This window comes from Hyla sarda, chromosome 3 (genome assembly GCF_029499605.1).
Source record: "Hyla sarda isolate aHylSar1 chromosome 3, aHylSar1.hap1, whole genome shotgun sequence".
Classification (NCBI taxonomy): Eukaryota; Metazoa; Chordata; class Amphibia; order Anura; family Hylidae; genus Hyla; species Hyla sarda.
This window is the reverse complement of record NC_079191.1, coordinates 205,541,503-205,558,877: the sequence shown is the minus strand read 5'-3', so window position 1 is coordinate 205,558,877 and position 17,375 is coordinate 205,541,503. Positions and strand designations below refer to the sequence as shown.

The window sequence follows — 17,375 nt, the reverse complement described above, 5'->3', positions numbered from 1 at the left end:
TATGACAGAGCCTGTATGGCAGTGCAAAGAAGCAGTGTGCCTCTATATTAGGCTGGAAGTCTCTGTAAACGGCCATAAAAGGCTTCAAGCACACAACATACCATGTACACAAGGTGTGAGGTTCACAGTGAGATTAGTCTATTATAATCTAAAACGATTACTGTGGCTGAGAAAAACTGGGCAGGCACCAATGCAGATAGGTGGGGGTTAATAAACTGATGTGTGGAGTAGGAAGGCGCTGAGAATGGAAAGACTCCTGGGGGTACTAATCATAAGTCCAGAAATATTGAGTACAATAAATGGTAGAAAACAGAAGATCGCACTGACCCATCGGAGGTAAAAACAATATCTTATTCGATGCTTGTTAAAACATGTAGAGTTGGGGGTAGAGAGTGGCGGTCAGCATGAGCTGACTGACCGGCCGAGGCCGGTCAGTCAGCTCACGCTGACCGCATCTCTCTACCCCCAACTCTACATGTTTTAACAAGCATCGAATAAGATATCATTTTTATCTCCGATGGGTCAATGCAATCTTCTGTTTTCTACCATTTATTATAATCTAAAACGATTTTCACATTTTGTGTGTAATGCCATATTAGAAGGATATGTCATCATCTGATCAATGAACCCCCACTTTCAAAAATGGTGATATAGCGTTGGTGTGCACTCCCAAGTTTTCCCTTAGAGATAACTTGGATCTGAGCTATTTAACCACTAATATACTGTGATCATTAGCAACTATGGCATCTAAGAGATTAGACAAATGGAGGGAGCTCCCTCTGTCACCCCGGGGATGCCCTTTTAGCAATATCATGGGGTGACGGTAGATGTCCATGGCTGCCGAGCGCCTATAAATAGGCTCCAGGTCTGCTATCTGTGTCCATCTTTGCCTATAAAATGGGAACCCTGGAATGACTTACCGTAAATCTGCAGTTAAATACAATGCTGTATTAACAAGTGGTACAGACTTATACAGCAGTCCCTACCTGGAACTCTCAATCTCCAGAAAGGCTACCCTTTACCACAGTTTGCCTTTCAATTAAGAATCGGAGTGCACTCACCTAGTGAGAAATGCTTCGCGCCTTTGTGGGTCTTCTTGGTCAGAACATTACTAGTTTTCATGTCTGACTTTCTCTGATTGCAACTTTGCAACAGAATCTGCTTACTACTAGGGGCTTGTCCACACTGCTAAATTTCCATCTGGAAAGTTCTGCTGCAGAATTCCATTGTTTTGAATGGGTTTCTACTGCACTATTCACACTGCAGGATTTTAGGAAATTCAGAATTTCAGACATGTTCATTTGTTGGGTGGAATTCTGACATGACTGCATTGCTATTAATGGTGATGATGGCGCATGACTGTGCAGTCCCAACGCTGATGGATTTCATTGGCACCTGCTTCAGACAGAGTCTCCACCTGGAAGTCAATAACACAATAGTCCTTTGTTAAGAGGTACCACCTTTTTTGTGTCCACTCAGAATTGGCTGCAATGAGAATATAAGAGGAGGAAATACTGTACCTTGTTAGCAGGCTCTATTTTACATTGTCCGCTGCTTAGTTAGTTCTGCCCACATCAATCAATCACTGGTACCAGCCCATTGGCTTCTCTCAATATGATAATAACAGCCTGATGCTATCCCATACCTGCAGATTTTGTCCTATTGTCAGCATCAATTATTGAATGGGCCCAACAATGTCATCCGGCAAACTGATAACCAGAAAATTTTGTTTCCCAGCAAGTTGGTAATACTGCGCATGGCAAGGAAAAATAAACATACCAGATAAAAAAGCACATGCCCACTTAAGGGTGCGTTCACACGGCTGTCAGTCCACGTTTTTTTTAACCCCGTTTTGTTTCCTTTTTTGCAGGCTGTAAATGGATTTAAATAGGTTTAAAAAAAATTCCATTCATGTCAATGGGATTTTTTTACAATCCGTTTGCACCCGTCTGCACCCGTCTGCACTCATTTCCGTATTTTTTTTTTTGACGGCGCAAAAAAGGCACACAAATGGAAGAAAAAACGGATACAGTAAATTTAACATTGAAGTCTATGGAAAACGGATGAGCCTTTAATGTCAACTGTTTGCATCCGTTTTTTCTTTTGAGCATGCTCAGAACAAAAAAAAATTTTTGGGTTCATTAACTGAACAAAAACGGATACAAACGGATAACATCCGTTTTAATCCGTTACTGTCCGTTTTTTTTTTAAGTCCGTTTTTTATTTTGACGGGAGAAGAACGAGACGGGTCTAGACGGCCGTGTGAACGCAGCCTAAAACAGACTCAAAGGAAGAACACATCAATACAACAAGGTAGAAATATTTACATTCTGCTGAGTTTTAATCATAATATACATAAATTGTTTAAAAAAAAATGGACCAGTTATGAGCTGTGCCGTTTACTGGCAGATCCCGGTGCAGTCGTGCTCACAGGCAGTTGTTCACTGTATCTAGGACATTGTTTGTCCTACAACTGGAAACAGATATGCAGCCCCATTTTTAAATAAAAGTTTCCACCTAACTTTTTAATTAAGAATTCAGTACAACTCCACAGCATAAGTTCGCCATGTCTGAATACACCCTAATACTTTTGTTTGTCAAACCTATCTAAGATTATGTTTGTTTTTCAGTATGTCTGTAACTCATAAGAAAGTAAACTTGATTTTGCATAAATAATACCTTATATAAATTATTTATGTAAATATTTATACAAACCTTCTTGTTAACTTTCAGCTCTTTTAATGACATGCTACTGTAGTTCATTAGCAGGCATCTGCTGGAAAATATTTGCATATTAGAGGGAAGTATTTGGACCAAAGAGGATATTTTTTCTTACTATTTGCTTACAGAATAATTCTCCTGGGTAACAGGTTGCGTACAATGTCGGAAAACTATTCATTCTAAATTTAGCATTTGCTAGACAAACAAACAAAACACTATTTAGGATTCTGTTCTAAAAATGAATTGAAACAAATATCCATCACAGATGTCTACAAGGTAAAATCATAGCGTGTGCACTTTCGTGTACCTGTTATTACCACGTCTAGGTTCACACCGCGTTAGCAGTGTCCATTAGATGTCCTCTTACATTGGATCAACATATAGTGCATGTTTAACATATAGTAGTAATACAGTCGCTACAATATATACCTATAGTATATGTCCAACATATAGTAATATAGTAGACACATGGCTATTGTGTATGTCTGACATATAGCTATGAAGCATGTCATGTTAATAACATGTATACTGCATGGTGTCAATTTTTAAGTCAAGAAGGGAGGCCATGTGCCAAAGCTTTCCTGGTGCTTGCTTTAAAGGGGTTGTGCGCTGCCCTGCAGTTCGGAGCTCAGATCACAGCGTCCGGAGTTCATTACTCCGAACACTGTGTGCGGGCTTCCGTGTTCGCGGCCGCCGGGCGTGACGTCACGCCCGACCCCTTCGTGATGTCTCGCCTGCCCCCTCTACCAAAGTCTATAGACTTTCGTTGAGGGGTGGGCGAGATGTCACAAGGGGGCGGGCGAGACGTCACAAAGGGGCCGGGCGTGACGTCACGCCCGCCGGCCGCGAACACGGAAGCCTGCACACAGCGTTTGGAGTAATGAACTTCCGGACGCTGTGAGCGGAGCTCTGAACTGCAGGGCAGCGCACAACCCCTTTAAATGGAGTCAGTGTGCATTGTGAACCAAGCCTAACAACAGAGGACAGTGTTTGAAACTTTAAAGGGGTACTCCGCCCCTAGACATCTTATCCCCTATGCAAAGGATAGGGGATAAGATGTCTGATCGGGGGGTCCAGCCGCTGGGTACCTTGTGATCTCCCTGCTACACCCAGCGTTTGTTTAGAGCATCGGGTGCAGCGCAGGAGTGCCAGAGGCTTGTGACATCACAGCCGCACCCCTTTTGTGACATCACAGCCACGCCCCCTAAATGAAAGTCCATGGGAGGGGGCGTGGCGGCCGTCATGCCCCATCCCCTATACCTGCATTGAGGGGGCAGGGCCGTGATATCATGAGCGGGGCATGACCGTGACGTCATGAGCCTCTGCCCCCCCTGCATCGCCAGTCATCTGGCAGGCATGGAGCGAAGTTCGCTCTGAGCACCGGATGTCTGGGGTGCCACAGCTGAGATCACAGGGGTCCCCAGCTGTGTTTGCTGGGCATGATCTCTGTACCCTCTTACTATATATTGAACCAGGATCAATACTTTACTTCTTTAAACAGATCAAATTGCCAAACATAAGACACTATTTTGGTAGATGAAAGAAGGATATACTGTATAAGGCAACCATAGGAAACAAACCATAACTGCCTATGTTTTAATAATAGTTCTTTAGTTGCATAGCACCAACATATTCTGCAGTGCTTTTACATCACTCGAAGCAGTGCTTCACTTAATATTTAAGACATTTGTCTCAAGACAATAGAATCTAATAAATAATTGATGAATTTTATCATGCAGAAGCCGTCAGTTGAGCAGATGAATTTATTGGAGAAAGCTATAGCTCACTATACATTTCCTGCAAACTGCCTTATATGCTGACTGAAGGATTTCATAGAAGGAGGTCCCCACTAAGACGAGGGCAGAGAGCTGTAAACGGAGAACAGCCTTCACTTTGGTGTCCCAAGCTGCCTATTACATGCTTCTTGGAATGGCCAGAAAGTGATCCTACCTCTCACATTTAGTGGCTATTACAGGGAAATGTATGGCCAACAACTGCATGTTGGGGTTTGGATAAGTCATATCCACAGTGACACGCTGAGTGCTTGGCCGTCATTGGGCAATCCCTTTAACTTAACCACAATGCCTTTAACAGAAGCACGGTCTGAGCGTCCCCGCATGAAATGACCATAGTTATGTTATGAGTCTGCCATATTAACCCATACCCTTCTCTCTACTGAATATCATAAGAAAAATATGTAATACTACTGTTTAGCTACGGATTAGGCACTAGAAAGACAACTATTTATACTTAGACTTGAATCCATATGTAACCTATTTCTCCTCTCATGTTTAAAGAAGCACTCTGAGCTTTTTCTTTTTTGCCGATATCATGCTCACTCACCATCACTAGTCATGCAGCGCAATTTTTACCATTCCAACACAGCTGCATCCATGTGATTCATTACTCCAACTTGATCATGTGATCACCAGTTTGACTCATACAAAGTTTCTTAGCTTACTGTCAATAGTCTTGGGTCAGCTGAACTACAGGATGACATCTTCCCTTATCAGATCATTTCTGCTAGCTCACAGACTCCATCCCCTCCCACCCAGATCTGTATACTGCTGTTATCTCTATGGAATCCAGATATAAAGTAGATATAGCCCTTTCCTGAGGTTAAATTTCTTCCTGTGTTTTTTCAATTTTTGCTGGGATTTTTCAAAATTTACTGCAAAAAGTGTGCTCATTAAATTGAATGTGTGAATTATTTCAGAATTTTCTGAAAATCAGATCAGATATTTATAAAACGCCTCAGTTGTGATTACAGGTCAAATTACTTTCTTCTCATTGGAATAATATATATATTTTTTTAATGCACTTTGAAAAAGAAAATGCATACAGGAACGGATGCTTCAGCTCACCCCCACGGCCTATCCGCAACCCGGACTCGGTGCGAGGCAGCACATGCACAACAGGGAGAAAGTGCGAAATAGTTCAGTGCAGATCTTGTTCAACGAGTAGATTTATCATACATGCACGACTGAGGGTGCAGCTAAGGCACCTCAAACGCATTACTACATGTCTCCTGTCTTTGGCTTTTAAACAATAAATCTACTTGTTGCACAAGATCTGCGCTGGACTATCTTGCACTTTCTCCTCGAAAAAGAAAACGCATCAAAAGTGCATGCTGTGTAAACTGACACCGACCCACTTATGAGTCTCAGCTGTTAAAGGGGTACTCCGGTGGAAAACTTTTTTTTTAACCCCTTAAGGACCAAGGGGTTTTCCGTTTTTGCACTTTTGTTTTTTCCTCCTTACCTTTAAAAAATCATAACCCTTTCAATTTTGCACCTAAAAATCCATATGATGGCTTATTTTTTGCGCTACCAATTCTACTTTGTAATGACATCAGTCATTTTACCCAAAAATCTACGGCGTAATGGAAAGAAAAATCATTGTGAGACAAAATTGAATAAAAAACACCAATTTGTAAATTTTGGGGGCTTCTGTTTCTACGCAGTAAATTTTTCGGTAAAAATGACACATTCTCTTGATTCTGTAGATCCATATGATTAAAATGATACCCTACTTATATCAGTTTGATTTTTTCGTACTTCTGAAAAAAATCATAACTACATGCAGGAATATTTATATGTTTAAAATTGTCATCTTCTGGCCCCTATTACTTTTCTATTTTACCGCATATGGTTCAGTATCAGGGCTAATTTTTTTGCACCGTGATCTGAAGTTTTTAGCGGTACCATTTTTGTATTGATCGGACTTGTTGATCACTTTTTATTAATTTTTTCATGATATAAAAAGTGGCCAAAAATTCACTATTTTGGACTTAGGAATTTTTTTGCGCGAACGCCATTGACCATGCGGTTTAATTAATGATATATTTTTATAATTCAGACATTTCCACATGCGTCAATACCACATATGTTTATTTTTATTTTTATCTACACTGTTTTTTTTTTTAATGGAAAAAGGGGGGTGATTCAAACATTTAATAGGGGAGGGGTTAAATGATCTTTATTCACTTTTTTTTACACTTTTTTTTTTGCAGTGTTATAGCTCCCATAGGAACCTATAACACTGCACACACTGATCTTTAACATTGATCACTGGTTTCTCATAGGAAACCAGTGATCGATGATTCTGCAGCTTGCTTGCTCATGCCTGGATCTCAGGCACTGAGCAGTCATCCGGCGATCGGACACCAGGAGGTAAGGTAGGAGACCCTCCTCGTGTCTAACAGCTGTTCGGGACCCCGCGATTTCGCCACGGCGATCCCGAACAGCTCCCTGAGCTAACCGGCATGGTTTCACTTTCACTTTAGACGCAGTGTTCAACTTTGAACGCTGCGTCTAAAGGGTTAATAGCACACGGCATCCCTGCCGCGCGCTATTAGCCACGTCGTGGCCCCGCGTTATATAAAGGGAAAGGACTCAGGACGTACCGGTACGTCCTTGGTCCTTAAGGGGTTAAATGAACTGGTCCCAGAAAGTTAAACATTTGTAAATTACTTATATATAAAAATCTTAATCTTTTTAGTACTTTTTAGCAGCTGTATGCTACAGAGGAAATTCTTTACTTTTTGAATTTCTTTTTTGTGCTCTCTGCTGACACCTCTGTCCGTGTCAGGAACTGTCCAGAGCAGCGTAGGTTTGCTATGGGGATTTTCTCCTGCTCTGGACAGTTCCTGATGCGGGCATCAGGTGTCAGCAGAGAGCACTGTGGACAACACAAAAAAGAAATAAAAAAAATAAAGATTTTCCTCTGTAGCAAAAAGCTGCTAAAAAGTACTTAAAGGATTAAGACTTTTTAATAGAAGTAATTTACAAATCTGTTTAACTTTCTGGTACCAGTTCATAAATAAAAAATAAAAAAAGTTTTTCACCGTAGTACCCCTTTAAGGCTTCTGGTTTCAGGAGTCTAACCAGGCGACTCAGTTGGGGAACCTGAGAGATTACACTCCACCCCATTTCTTTGTAAAGCTATACAAACATGTCTGAAAACTCATGCCTGCCACATCAGCTAAAAGAGGTAAACACAAGATCCTTTACATTATACTCTAATAATAGCCTATGCTAAACTATAAAAAAATAAAATGATTTCCCGGAATGCTTCTTTAATATATAAATAGCAAACAGTGAATGACTTTCCGGTACCTTATACAGCAGATTTGCATGACCTATAATTTGATTGCGAAATGTTAGAAAACCACCTACAAAAATGTGAAATCCAATGCTCTTTTCAACTTTCCTAGTATAATTATGTTTACTTAACTTTACATAGAGAAAAATAAGTTTTACATATAGAACAATAATGATATAGAATATGCTAGAAATCAATAGAAGCACAGAAATCAATGACTACAATAAACATACTAGTACATTTACTTTGGCAGATACCAGTCTCTATAATGTGTTGTCATGACTCTTGACCCCTGCCCTGTCTCACATTTTATTGATCGTCTGGCGCTCTGTATTACTTAGTTTTAATGACTACATGGACAGCGCATCAAATATAAGATAGTTCTTCAGCTACTGAAAAGCTGATAAACTATTGCACTTTCATATAGTGGAAAAAAATGGTGCATTAATAAAATATATAAACCACTGATGTGTGAACCATACCTCTAATGTTGATGTTACATTACTGATACTAGTTTATTAAACAGACATATTTGTTTTTGTTTTTAAGATGGAAAATGTATTTAAGAAGCTTCCAGGGTTTAAGGAAATACAGGTTCTACGGTTTAGGTAAGTAAAATATATTAATACCCACTATAACAATATATGCATATGTGTGCATACGTGTATGTGTGTATAATCTATCTATATATCTATCTATCTAACATCCAATGATTCCACAGCACACAGGAGTTTTTCCAAAAAAAGAGAAGGTGGTTTATTCCATTCCCAGTGTTACAAAAATAGTGCTACGTTTCAGCAGCCTCTCGCTGCCATTTTCATGCTTGAAAATGGCGGCGAGAGGCTGCTGAAACGTAGCATGAAAACAGTATACCATGATTTAAAGGGTTACTCCGTTAGAAAACAACTGTTTTCAAATCAACTGGTGCCAGAAAGTTATAGAAATTTGTAAATTATCTCTATTTAAAAATCTTAATCCTTCCAGTACTATCAGCTGCTGTATGCTCCAGAGGAAGTTGTGTATTTCTTTCCAGTCTGACCACAGTGCTCTCTGCTGTCACCTTTGTCCATCTCAGGAACTGTACAGAGTAGGAGCGAACCCCATAGCAAACCTTTCCTGCTCCCGACAGTTCCTGACATGGGCAGAAGTTTCAGCAGAGAGCACTGTGGTCAGACTGGAAAGAAATACACAACTTCCTCTGGAGCATACAGCAGCTGATAAGTGCTTGAAGGATTAAGATTTTTTTAATTGAAGTCATTTGCGAATCTGTTTAACTTTCTGGCACCAGTTGATTTGAAAAAAAAAATTCCGCCGAAGTACCCCTTTAATCATAAAAGCTTGTGGCCTTTCAGAAAAATCATAGTTTAAAAATTCTGCCTGGACCTAGGTAACTAGTAATTGAGGTGGGTCCCAGTGGCTGCTTTCCACCCCACCAGCATTGCCTGGCACATATCTTCCTATACAAAGATAGAAAGACATGCGCCATTCCGTGCATGTGGGCCCTTTGGCATTTTTAGGGTGCGATCACATGTGCATATTTTCTGCTGCAGATTTGCCTTAGCAGATTTTTACTATCCATTGAAGTCAATTGGCAGCAAATTCTGCAGCAGATCTGCAACAAAAATACCCAAGTGTGAACGTAGCCTTAAACTATGATTTCCTGAAATAACCGAGTAAATCATAGCATTCCAGGATCATGTTGCGTGCACCAATTTTATGCTGCCCTAAGTTTTGGCAGAATAAAAATGGTGACAGGTTCCCGTTCTCTTTAACCCTCTTTTTCATCTAAATTTGTCGCATGAAAAGTCACAGGCTGGCCCTGTGTGACATTTTCTGCATCATTTTATTTAAAACACTTAAATTTCATGACCATGATGTATTCTTATTTAGAGCACTTTGTGCAGTGGTCTCTAATTTATCACGTGCGACAGATTTAGAAGTTATCACAGGGCAGGTCAACCCTACCCTATAGAACTATCGAAATGGCTCTATGCGACAACTGAAATAAGGTCCATGCAACATTTGCAACAATTTGCGCACGGCTGCCACTTCTCTGTGACATTTGCCGACGAATAATGGCCCAAACTCACACCAGATTTGATAAATTCCTCTCAATGTTATACACTATATAAAAAGCTTTTGAAAATGACAGGTACACTTAAAGGGGTATTCCAGGATTTTTTTTTATTTGACTATGCCACAGGGTCTGTAAAGTTAGTGTAGTTCATAATATAGTGTCTGTACCTGTGTGTGACGGTTTTCTCACAATTCTTATGTGATTTTCACCCCAATATTTATTTTTAACAGCATACAAAATGACAGTTGTCTCAGATTTTTCCCAGGTTGCAATGCAGCCGAGACCTGACTCACTAGTCAGCTGATGACAGGGAACCTGTCTGCTTCAATGGGTGGAGCGATCGCTTGGTGGGAGAGAGATCAATCTGCAACTAATGCAACAGCTGTAGGCACCCTGATTGAAAACCACAGGTCTTTTGAATGGATGCAGCTCATTTATGTTTCAATGGGTGGGGTGGCTGATGTGTGGGAGGGAGGAAAATGGAATTGTGGGATTTGTAGTAAAAAAAAAATTAAAGTCATACAGGAAATACTAGTTCAAAAAAAGCTAGCCACAGTGTTATGGTAGTCTCACAACATAGGCATTTAGCCCCAAGACAAGTGCAGATCCTTCCTAAGCATGTCCATTACTGTCTTCCAGGTACATACTAAAATCACCTTATGGTGGAGAACCCCTTTAAATAAACCTCTGAGCTACAACTGGTTATTTACCCTTATTCTTTGACCTGCTTACTATATAGTATTCAGAAGTTCTACTAACCTTCCCACCGGCATCCAGTACTGACAACAAACACAAAGTGTGCATCTCCTATGAACCAATTAATTGCTAAAGATTACATAAGCAAATAAAGCTAAATTGTATTCTCACAATGTTAATAGTCTGTGTAAAAGGCCGCCCATAAAATAACTAACAAGCTATGTTAAATTATTTAGGTCATTGTGATTTCAGGGCAATTTTAATGAGCTCCCGAATCAAAATGTGACCTACACCTCATAAAAAATGTTCGATGTACTTAACATCCCATGGGAAAGTAGATGTCCTGTTTCAAGGGAACATTAATATGCATGTCTGAGTGATTTGTCTCCTGGCCAGTAATATGGTAATGAATTAATATCTTGTACCGGTATGACATCTAGTAGTACCCTCTCATTATAGCTTTATAAATACATGGGTGATAAAGCCTGCACTTGCTTTCTTTCCTAGTTGTGTTATGGTCTCTTATACAATAATGTAAAAACTCAGAGAAGTACCGTATTTTTCGCCCTATAGGACGCTCCGGCATATAAGACTCACCCAATTTTAAATGAGGAAAATCTAGAATACAATGTAAAGTATAGGTCACAGTGATCTTCAACCAGCGGACCTCCAGATGTTGCAAAACTACAACTCCCAGCATACCCGGACAGCCGTTGGCTGTCCGGGCATGCCAGGAGTTGTAGTTTTGCAACATCTGGAGGTCCGTAGGTTAAAGACCACTACTTTAGGAGGCAATACCCTGGATGTCGCCCTCCATCGCTGTCGCCGTGTCCCTGGGGTGTCCCCGTCGCTCCGGAACATCTCTGCTGCCCAGTATCCTTGCTCTCCGTCGCCGCCATCATGTCGCCTATTGGATAATGGGGCGGCATGCGTGACGACGTGATGATGACGAAGGAGAGCGCCGGCCATGCAGGGGATCCCGACACGGAGCAGACACCAAGAAGGCAGGTAAGGTCCCTCCCGATGCAGTCGGGTTACTGTCACTTTCGCTTCAGACGCGGCGGTCAGCTTTGATCGCCGCGTCTGAAGGGTTAATACAGAGCATCACCGCGATCGGTGATGTCCTGTATTAGCCGCGGGTCCCGGCGGTTGATGGCCGCAGGGACCGCCGCCATAGGTGTGTATTCACCGTATAAGACGCACCAACTTTTTCCCCCCAGTTTTGGGGAAGAAAAAGTGCATCTTATACGGCGAAAAATACGGTATTATGTGTAACTGGCTTCATTACAGCTTAATCTGCTTAAGTATTAGATGACTTTCACCCAAAAAAAATTATAAAACAATAATACCAGCTATATACTAGGGATTCAGAGTGAGAGCAAACATTTTGTCATTCTGTATTTATTTACTTACACAGATATTGCCATTTTCTATTTTGTTGTGGCAGCTATTTTGCAAGTGTTAGGACTGTACAGCCTGGTTTTTACTGGTTTTACTGAAACGGATGGAATTATTACAGTAATGATGAGAAGCTTTTCTAATCTATGGCCGATTGCAAATGTTGGGTCTGAAAAGTATAGTAAAAATAAGGAGAGGGGCATATCACACTATACACAAATATTCTTGCACATAGGTGTTGCATTAGAAACTAAAAGGGGTTGTTTAAATTGTAAATCCCCAAAGAAGGTGAGGAGAGTCCTATTTACTTTCATCTTCATGTATGACCCAGAAAGGATAATGGTTGCTCAGATAGCGTCTTGCTCTAGAAAGTTTGTAATGCTTTATTTTGACAGAATAATTGTCTTATTGCGGCCTTCTGGGGCTCCTAACTATCTCCAGAGTTGAACTTGACTCTTCCCGCTGAACTTTCTGGCCTTCACCTTCTGAGACATACGAAGACTGGGCACTACTGGAGGTCGGGGCCAAAGCTTTTAGTCGGGAGATTTGAGACCCGCTCTGGAGACTGCAGGGGTCCCCTGCGATTCTACATGTATCCTCTATCCAGTGACAAGGGGATATGTTTTTAATAGGTTTATAACCCCTTTAAGGGTACTGAACATTTGCCCACATTGTAAATGCTGTGGATTTGCTGCTGCAGATTCCGTGCTGTAAAATTTATACAAATTGAATAGATGAATGCAGCATCAAATCCACAGCATTACAACTGCAGGGGATACAGTATGTGCACAGAACATTGTGTCCCTAAACATGGTATTAAAGGGAATGTTTCACCTATATTTTGTTAGTAATGGGACCCTTCAACAGTCTTCGAGCAAACAAACAGACACAAATAGGCAGGTGTCACAGTTCAGTAGGGTTGGGTTTAATGTAATGATACACATATAGCAATAATTTCCACTTGCAGCATGCGGTATAACAGAAACTTAATCATCCTATATGTGAGGTTCTTCACATTAAAGAACATTACATTAATATGTATGTAGAGATGTAAAGTAGATAGATACATTTTGGGATATTAATAAAAACCTTTTAAAGAGGAAGAGTGGTATAATTGCCAATAGCAACCACTCAGATTCTCGCTTTAATTTTTAAGAGATCTTTTTAAAAATAAAATAAGCAATCTGATTGGTTGCTATGGCAACTGCTTCACTGTCCCTCTGCATGGGGTTTCATATAAGAGAACAGGAGTCTGCAGATGAGGCATGCTCTGTGACTTGTGTGAAGGTAACTGTAATGGACATAAAGCTTTTAGAAAGGTCTTTTTATTAGGAAGAACACCTACACCTGCTTAATGTAAGAAGTGCTGCACTGTGTGGGATATTTCACTATGAGGCTAGGTTTCCACACAGGATTTTATTGTGGTGTTTTATGGTAAACTACTACTGCAGTTTTTGTGCCAAAGTCAGAAGTGTATTCAAAAGGAAGGGAAATGTAAAGGAATTACTTCTTCTACTTCTCCTTCCTCATGGGTCCACTTATTGGCTCATAAACAGCAGTGGTACATTTCCACAAAAAAAAAAAAACAACAACAGAACAAAACTGTGTAGAAACCTAGCTTTAGTGTAGGGTCACACAGAACTGATCCACAGCGTATTTTACGATGCTGATCCACCAATGACGAACCCTACAGTTTGCCTCCAGCTGTGACTTCCTACTCATAGCGACAATCCTCCGCTACAAGCAGACACACAGCAATCTGAGAGTCGCCATGTGCATGCACAGGGTATTCGCAGACATCACGGCCGCTCCCCCTGCTACTGAGCTAGACCAAGAGCAGCCACAATGCATGTGAGTACCCTACGCATGCGCACAGTAACTCGTAGAACACTGTGTGTCTGCTCGTAGCGGCGGATTGCTGCTACGAGCAGGAAGGCACAGCTGGAGGCTTCTAAATGCTAGTTTAAAGGGACATTAATGTGGCGCGTAGCTATGTTCGTGCCATTGAAATTAATGGGATCCACTGAAGTATGCCACAGTATACATCAGTGTCCTGTTCTTGGTTGGATGCCAGCGGATACCGGTGATGTAAAGGATAAATATGATGTGAGCCTAGCTTTACAAAATGTGACCCAGTAGTAGCAAAGGGAATTTCACAAATGTTTTTTTTCTTCTTTTTCTTGCTGGAAAATCAAGACAGAAGAATCAGAAGGATGGGTAAATTTATTTGACATAATCTTTCAATTTTTTTTTGGTTATAAAATGTATTCAAATATTACTTTTTATCGAGGTCCCAGAACCCTTTTTAGATACACAGATGCACATAAACCAAACACTAGATTTCTTTTTTTTATAAAATAGTAACTACCTTTTCAGCAAACTTTGTAACATATCATGGTGTGCTTGTTTCTCACTTAAGAAGGTTCCTTTCCCTACCTAAACTCATTATTATCTCTGAAGAACTGCTAGAATTAAATCAATACCAACTGAGGGGTCATTTACATGCGGCCCATAGAAGTCTGTGAAGAGGGGAAAGGGAGTTAGCTGCAGACAAGAGGGTGAGGCACACACACACGAATACATTGCTGAAGGCTCTAGAAAATCATATACCTATGTCCCCAGTGCTGGATTCACAGATTCCACTGCCATTGCTTAGTGGTGCTCTGTAATTTCCTCTATACTGCTGCTTCTAAGGATGCCCTCTAGAGACATAGTTGAGCAGATATGTGGAATTACATTCTGCTCTGTAATTTCCTCTATACTGCTGCTTCTAAGGTTGTCCTCTAGAGAAATAGTTGAGCAGTTATGTGGAATTACATTCCCCACATTTAAATGTTCTCAACAAAAAATTTGTGAAGGATTTGCATATAGTCACCTCATTAATATTACTGCCCTGTTTAAGATGCATACAGAATTGAGGACTACAAAAATAGACACTACCAAGAATATGTACATTTCAAGAGTAAGGGGGGTATTTATCAAGACAGGCGTCTCACACAGTGTGTGTGGTCATTTGTGAAAAGCAGCAGAAGAGATGCCGCAAATTAATTGTAATGTTCACATGAGATTTCACAACACAGATATAGTTGTGTGAAATCCAGAGCCAATTGCTACCCATTGACTCACAGTAAACTGCAAATGAATTACATGTGATATAGTCAAAAAAAATCCTAACTGAAATTATTAAATAAAAAAATTGAACCCAGTTTGCATTAATCACCACTATAATATAACAACACGTTTAAACAATAGGATAGGGTCATGTAACCACAAAATTGGTCTGTACAGGGAAGAGAGATTATCAGTTCATTCTCACAAAGTAAACCAATTATAGTGGACACGTTATTGACCAACAGGCCACTTATACATCTGACACAGTCAGCACAGATTTGTAGAATAATTCATGCCTCCATTAGGCTAGGTTTCCACACAGGTTTTTTTTCTGGCGTTTTTTGGAATACTGCCACTCCAGTTTTTTAGCCAAAGTCAGAAGAGGATCCAGTAGGAAGGAGAAGTATAAGTCCTTTCGTTATATTGTCCTTTCCTTTTAAATACACTTCTGGCTTTGGCTCAAAAACTGTAGTGGCAAAAAAAAAAAATTTGTGTAGAAACCTTGTCTAATAATCTTATTATAAATTAATTAAACCATCTGTCATTAAAAAAGATCTTGTGCAGGTAAATAAACAAATATACTCAAAACAGGTTAACAGATATTGTCTATATTTAATTTTTTTTGTGTATATTTTATGGATATGTGGGTTGTAATACGAAAACATATGCTACTTGATTTAATAATTGGTGCAAAGGGACCAAAAAGTCAGAAATTTTTTATCAAAAGCACCATCGCACAATAATTTGCAACTTTATACCCCCATTCACCATTTGATAAATTACTGTACTGTAAAACTTTCATTTAATTTTCACCTCTCATTTACTAATATATGGGCAATATAAATGAATACTTCAAAATTTCTAGTCATTTTTAAACAGATTCTCCAGTAGCTCAGAGAATAACTATGAAAAGTAAGAAAGTAAAACTTTACAGACACTTTTGTATGGTAAATCAATTAGAAGTTTTCACAGTCACACAAGACCTGCAGGAAAATGAAATAGTTATTGTGTCATTTGAAGAGTTTGTAACAATGCCATAATTGTTTGTGCTGTGGTTGCTATTTAGAATATGTAATGTCTGCATTTGAGTCCACTCTTTGTTGTATCGCTACACTCGAACATTTGGGGAAGAGAGATAAGAGCAATTGAATGTAAAGCCAACTCCGTATACTCAATATACTTGCTTTTCTCCATGCTGCAGATCTGATAGCATTGTAGTGCGCTATGCTGTGGTCTTTGAAAGAGGTAACTCAGAATCTAAAAATAAAATTGATGAGACACCTACTATCGCATCTAACAAAGTTGAAAATGGTAACAATGAAAAGGCAGAAGAAATGTCATACTCTGTGATAGAACTACAGCAGATGGTTGCCATAGCACTGAAAGATGATCGATCTCTGGCTGTGGACCTACAAACGCTCATGTTTTCAGATGGTGAGTAAACAGACAGATTGAGATCTTTTCCTGTCTGTAGAATATGTAATGAGTTCCTTAAGGAAAAAAAGGTTCCCAGGATCCGGTTTTAATAAATGTGTATATTAAAGTGTGTTTATTGTATTTTATGTAAAACCAAAATCTTAAATAAAATAAAAACAAATTAAAAAAGTTCCTCATATATAATATAAATGATCGACATAAAACAACTACATGACATATATTTCCAGAAGCCATATAATCAGAAGACAGGTTAATTTTAAAATGTAACAAAGTGATAATGTGATGACTGTAATCTTTGGGAGCCACAATATCTTATAAGGCATACAATAAGTGCTTTTAATATAATTTAAAAAAAATTACAATAAAAAATTATATATATATATATATATATATATATATATATATATATATATACTAGCTGAGTACCCAGCGTTGCCCGGTCTTTCCTTCCTAATCCTTGTTGGGGAGGAAAATAAACAAAGGAAGAAGCTTTTGACTTCATATCCCGTCCTCATATATTGTTGCCATATCCCGACCTCCTATCCCGACCTCCTATCCCATCCTCCTATCCCGTCCTCCTATCCCGACCTCCTATCCCTTCCTCCTATCCCGTCCCCCTATCTTGACCTCCTATCTTGACCTCCTATCCGACCTCCTATTCCTTCCTCATATCCTGCCTTCATATCTTGACCTCCTATCTCGACCTCCTATTTCGACCTCCTATCTTGACCTCCTATCCCGACCTCCTATCCCGACCTCCTATCGCGACTATCTATCCCGACCTCCTATCCCGTCCTCCTATCCCGACCTCCTATCCCGACCTCCTATCGCG

The 17,375-nt window shown here is 39.9% G+C and overlaps 1 protein-coding gene across 2 annotated transcripts in view; it reads left to right on the top strand.

Annotated features, from left to right (window-relative positions):
* IMPG1 (interphotoreceptor matrix proteoglycan 1) overlaps positions 1-17,375 on the top strand; it is a 489,363-nt gene that overhangs the window by 239,417 nt on the left and 232,571 nt on the right. For both annotated transcript variants that reach the window (XM_056565914.1, XM_056565915.1), the window contains 3 exons: positions 8,374-8,432; positions 14,192-14,212; positions 16,308-16,540. In XM_056565914.1, coding sequence (XP_056421889.1) covers positions 8,374-8,432; positions 14,192-14,212; positions 16,308-16,540 — 313 coding nt within the window. The remainder of the gene's footprint in view (positions 1-8,373; positions 8,433-14,191; positions 14,213-16,307; positions 16,541-17,375) is intronic.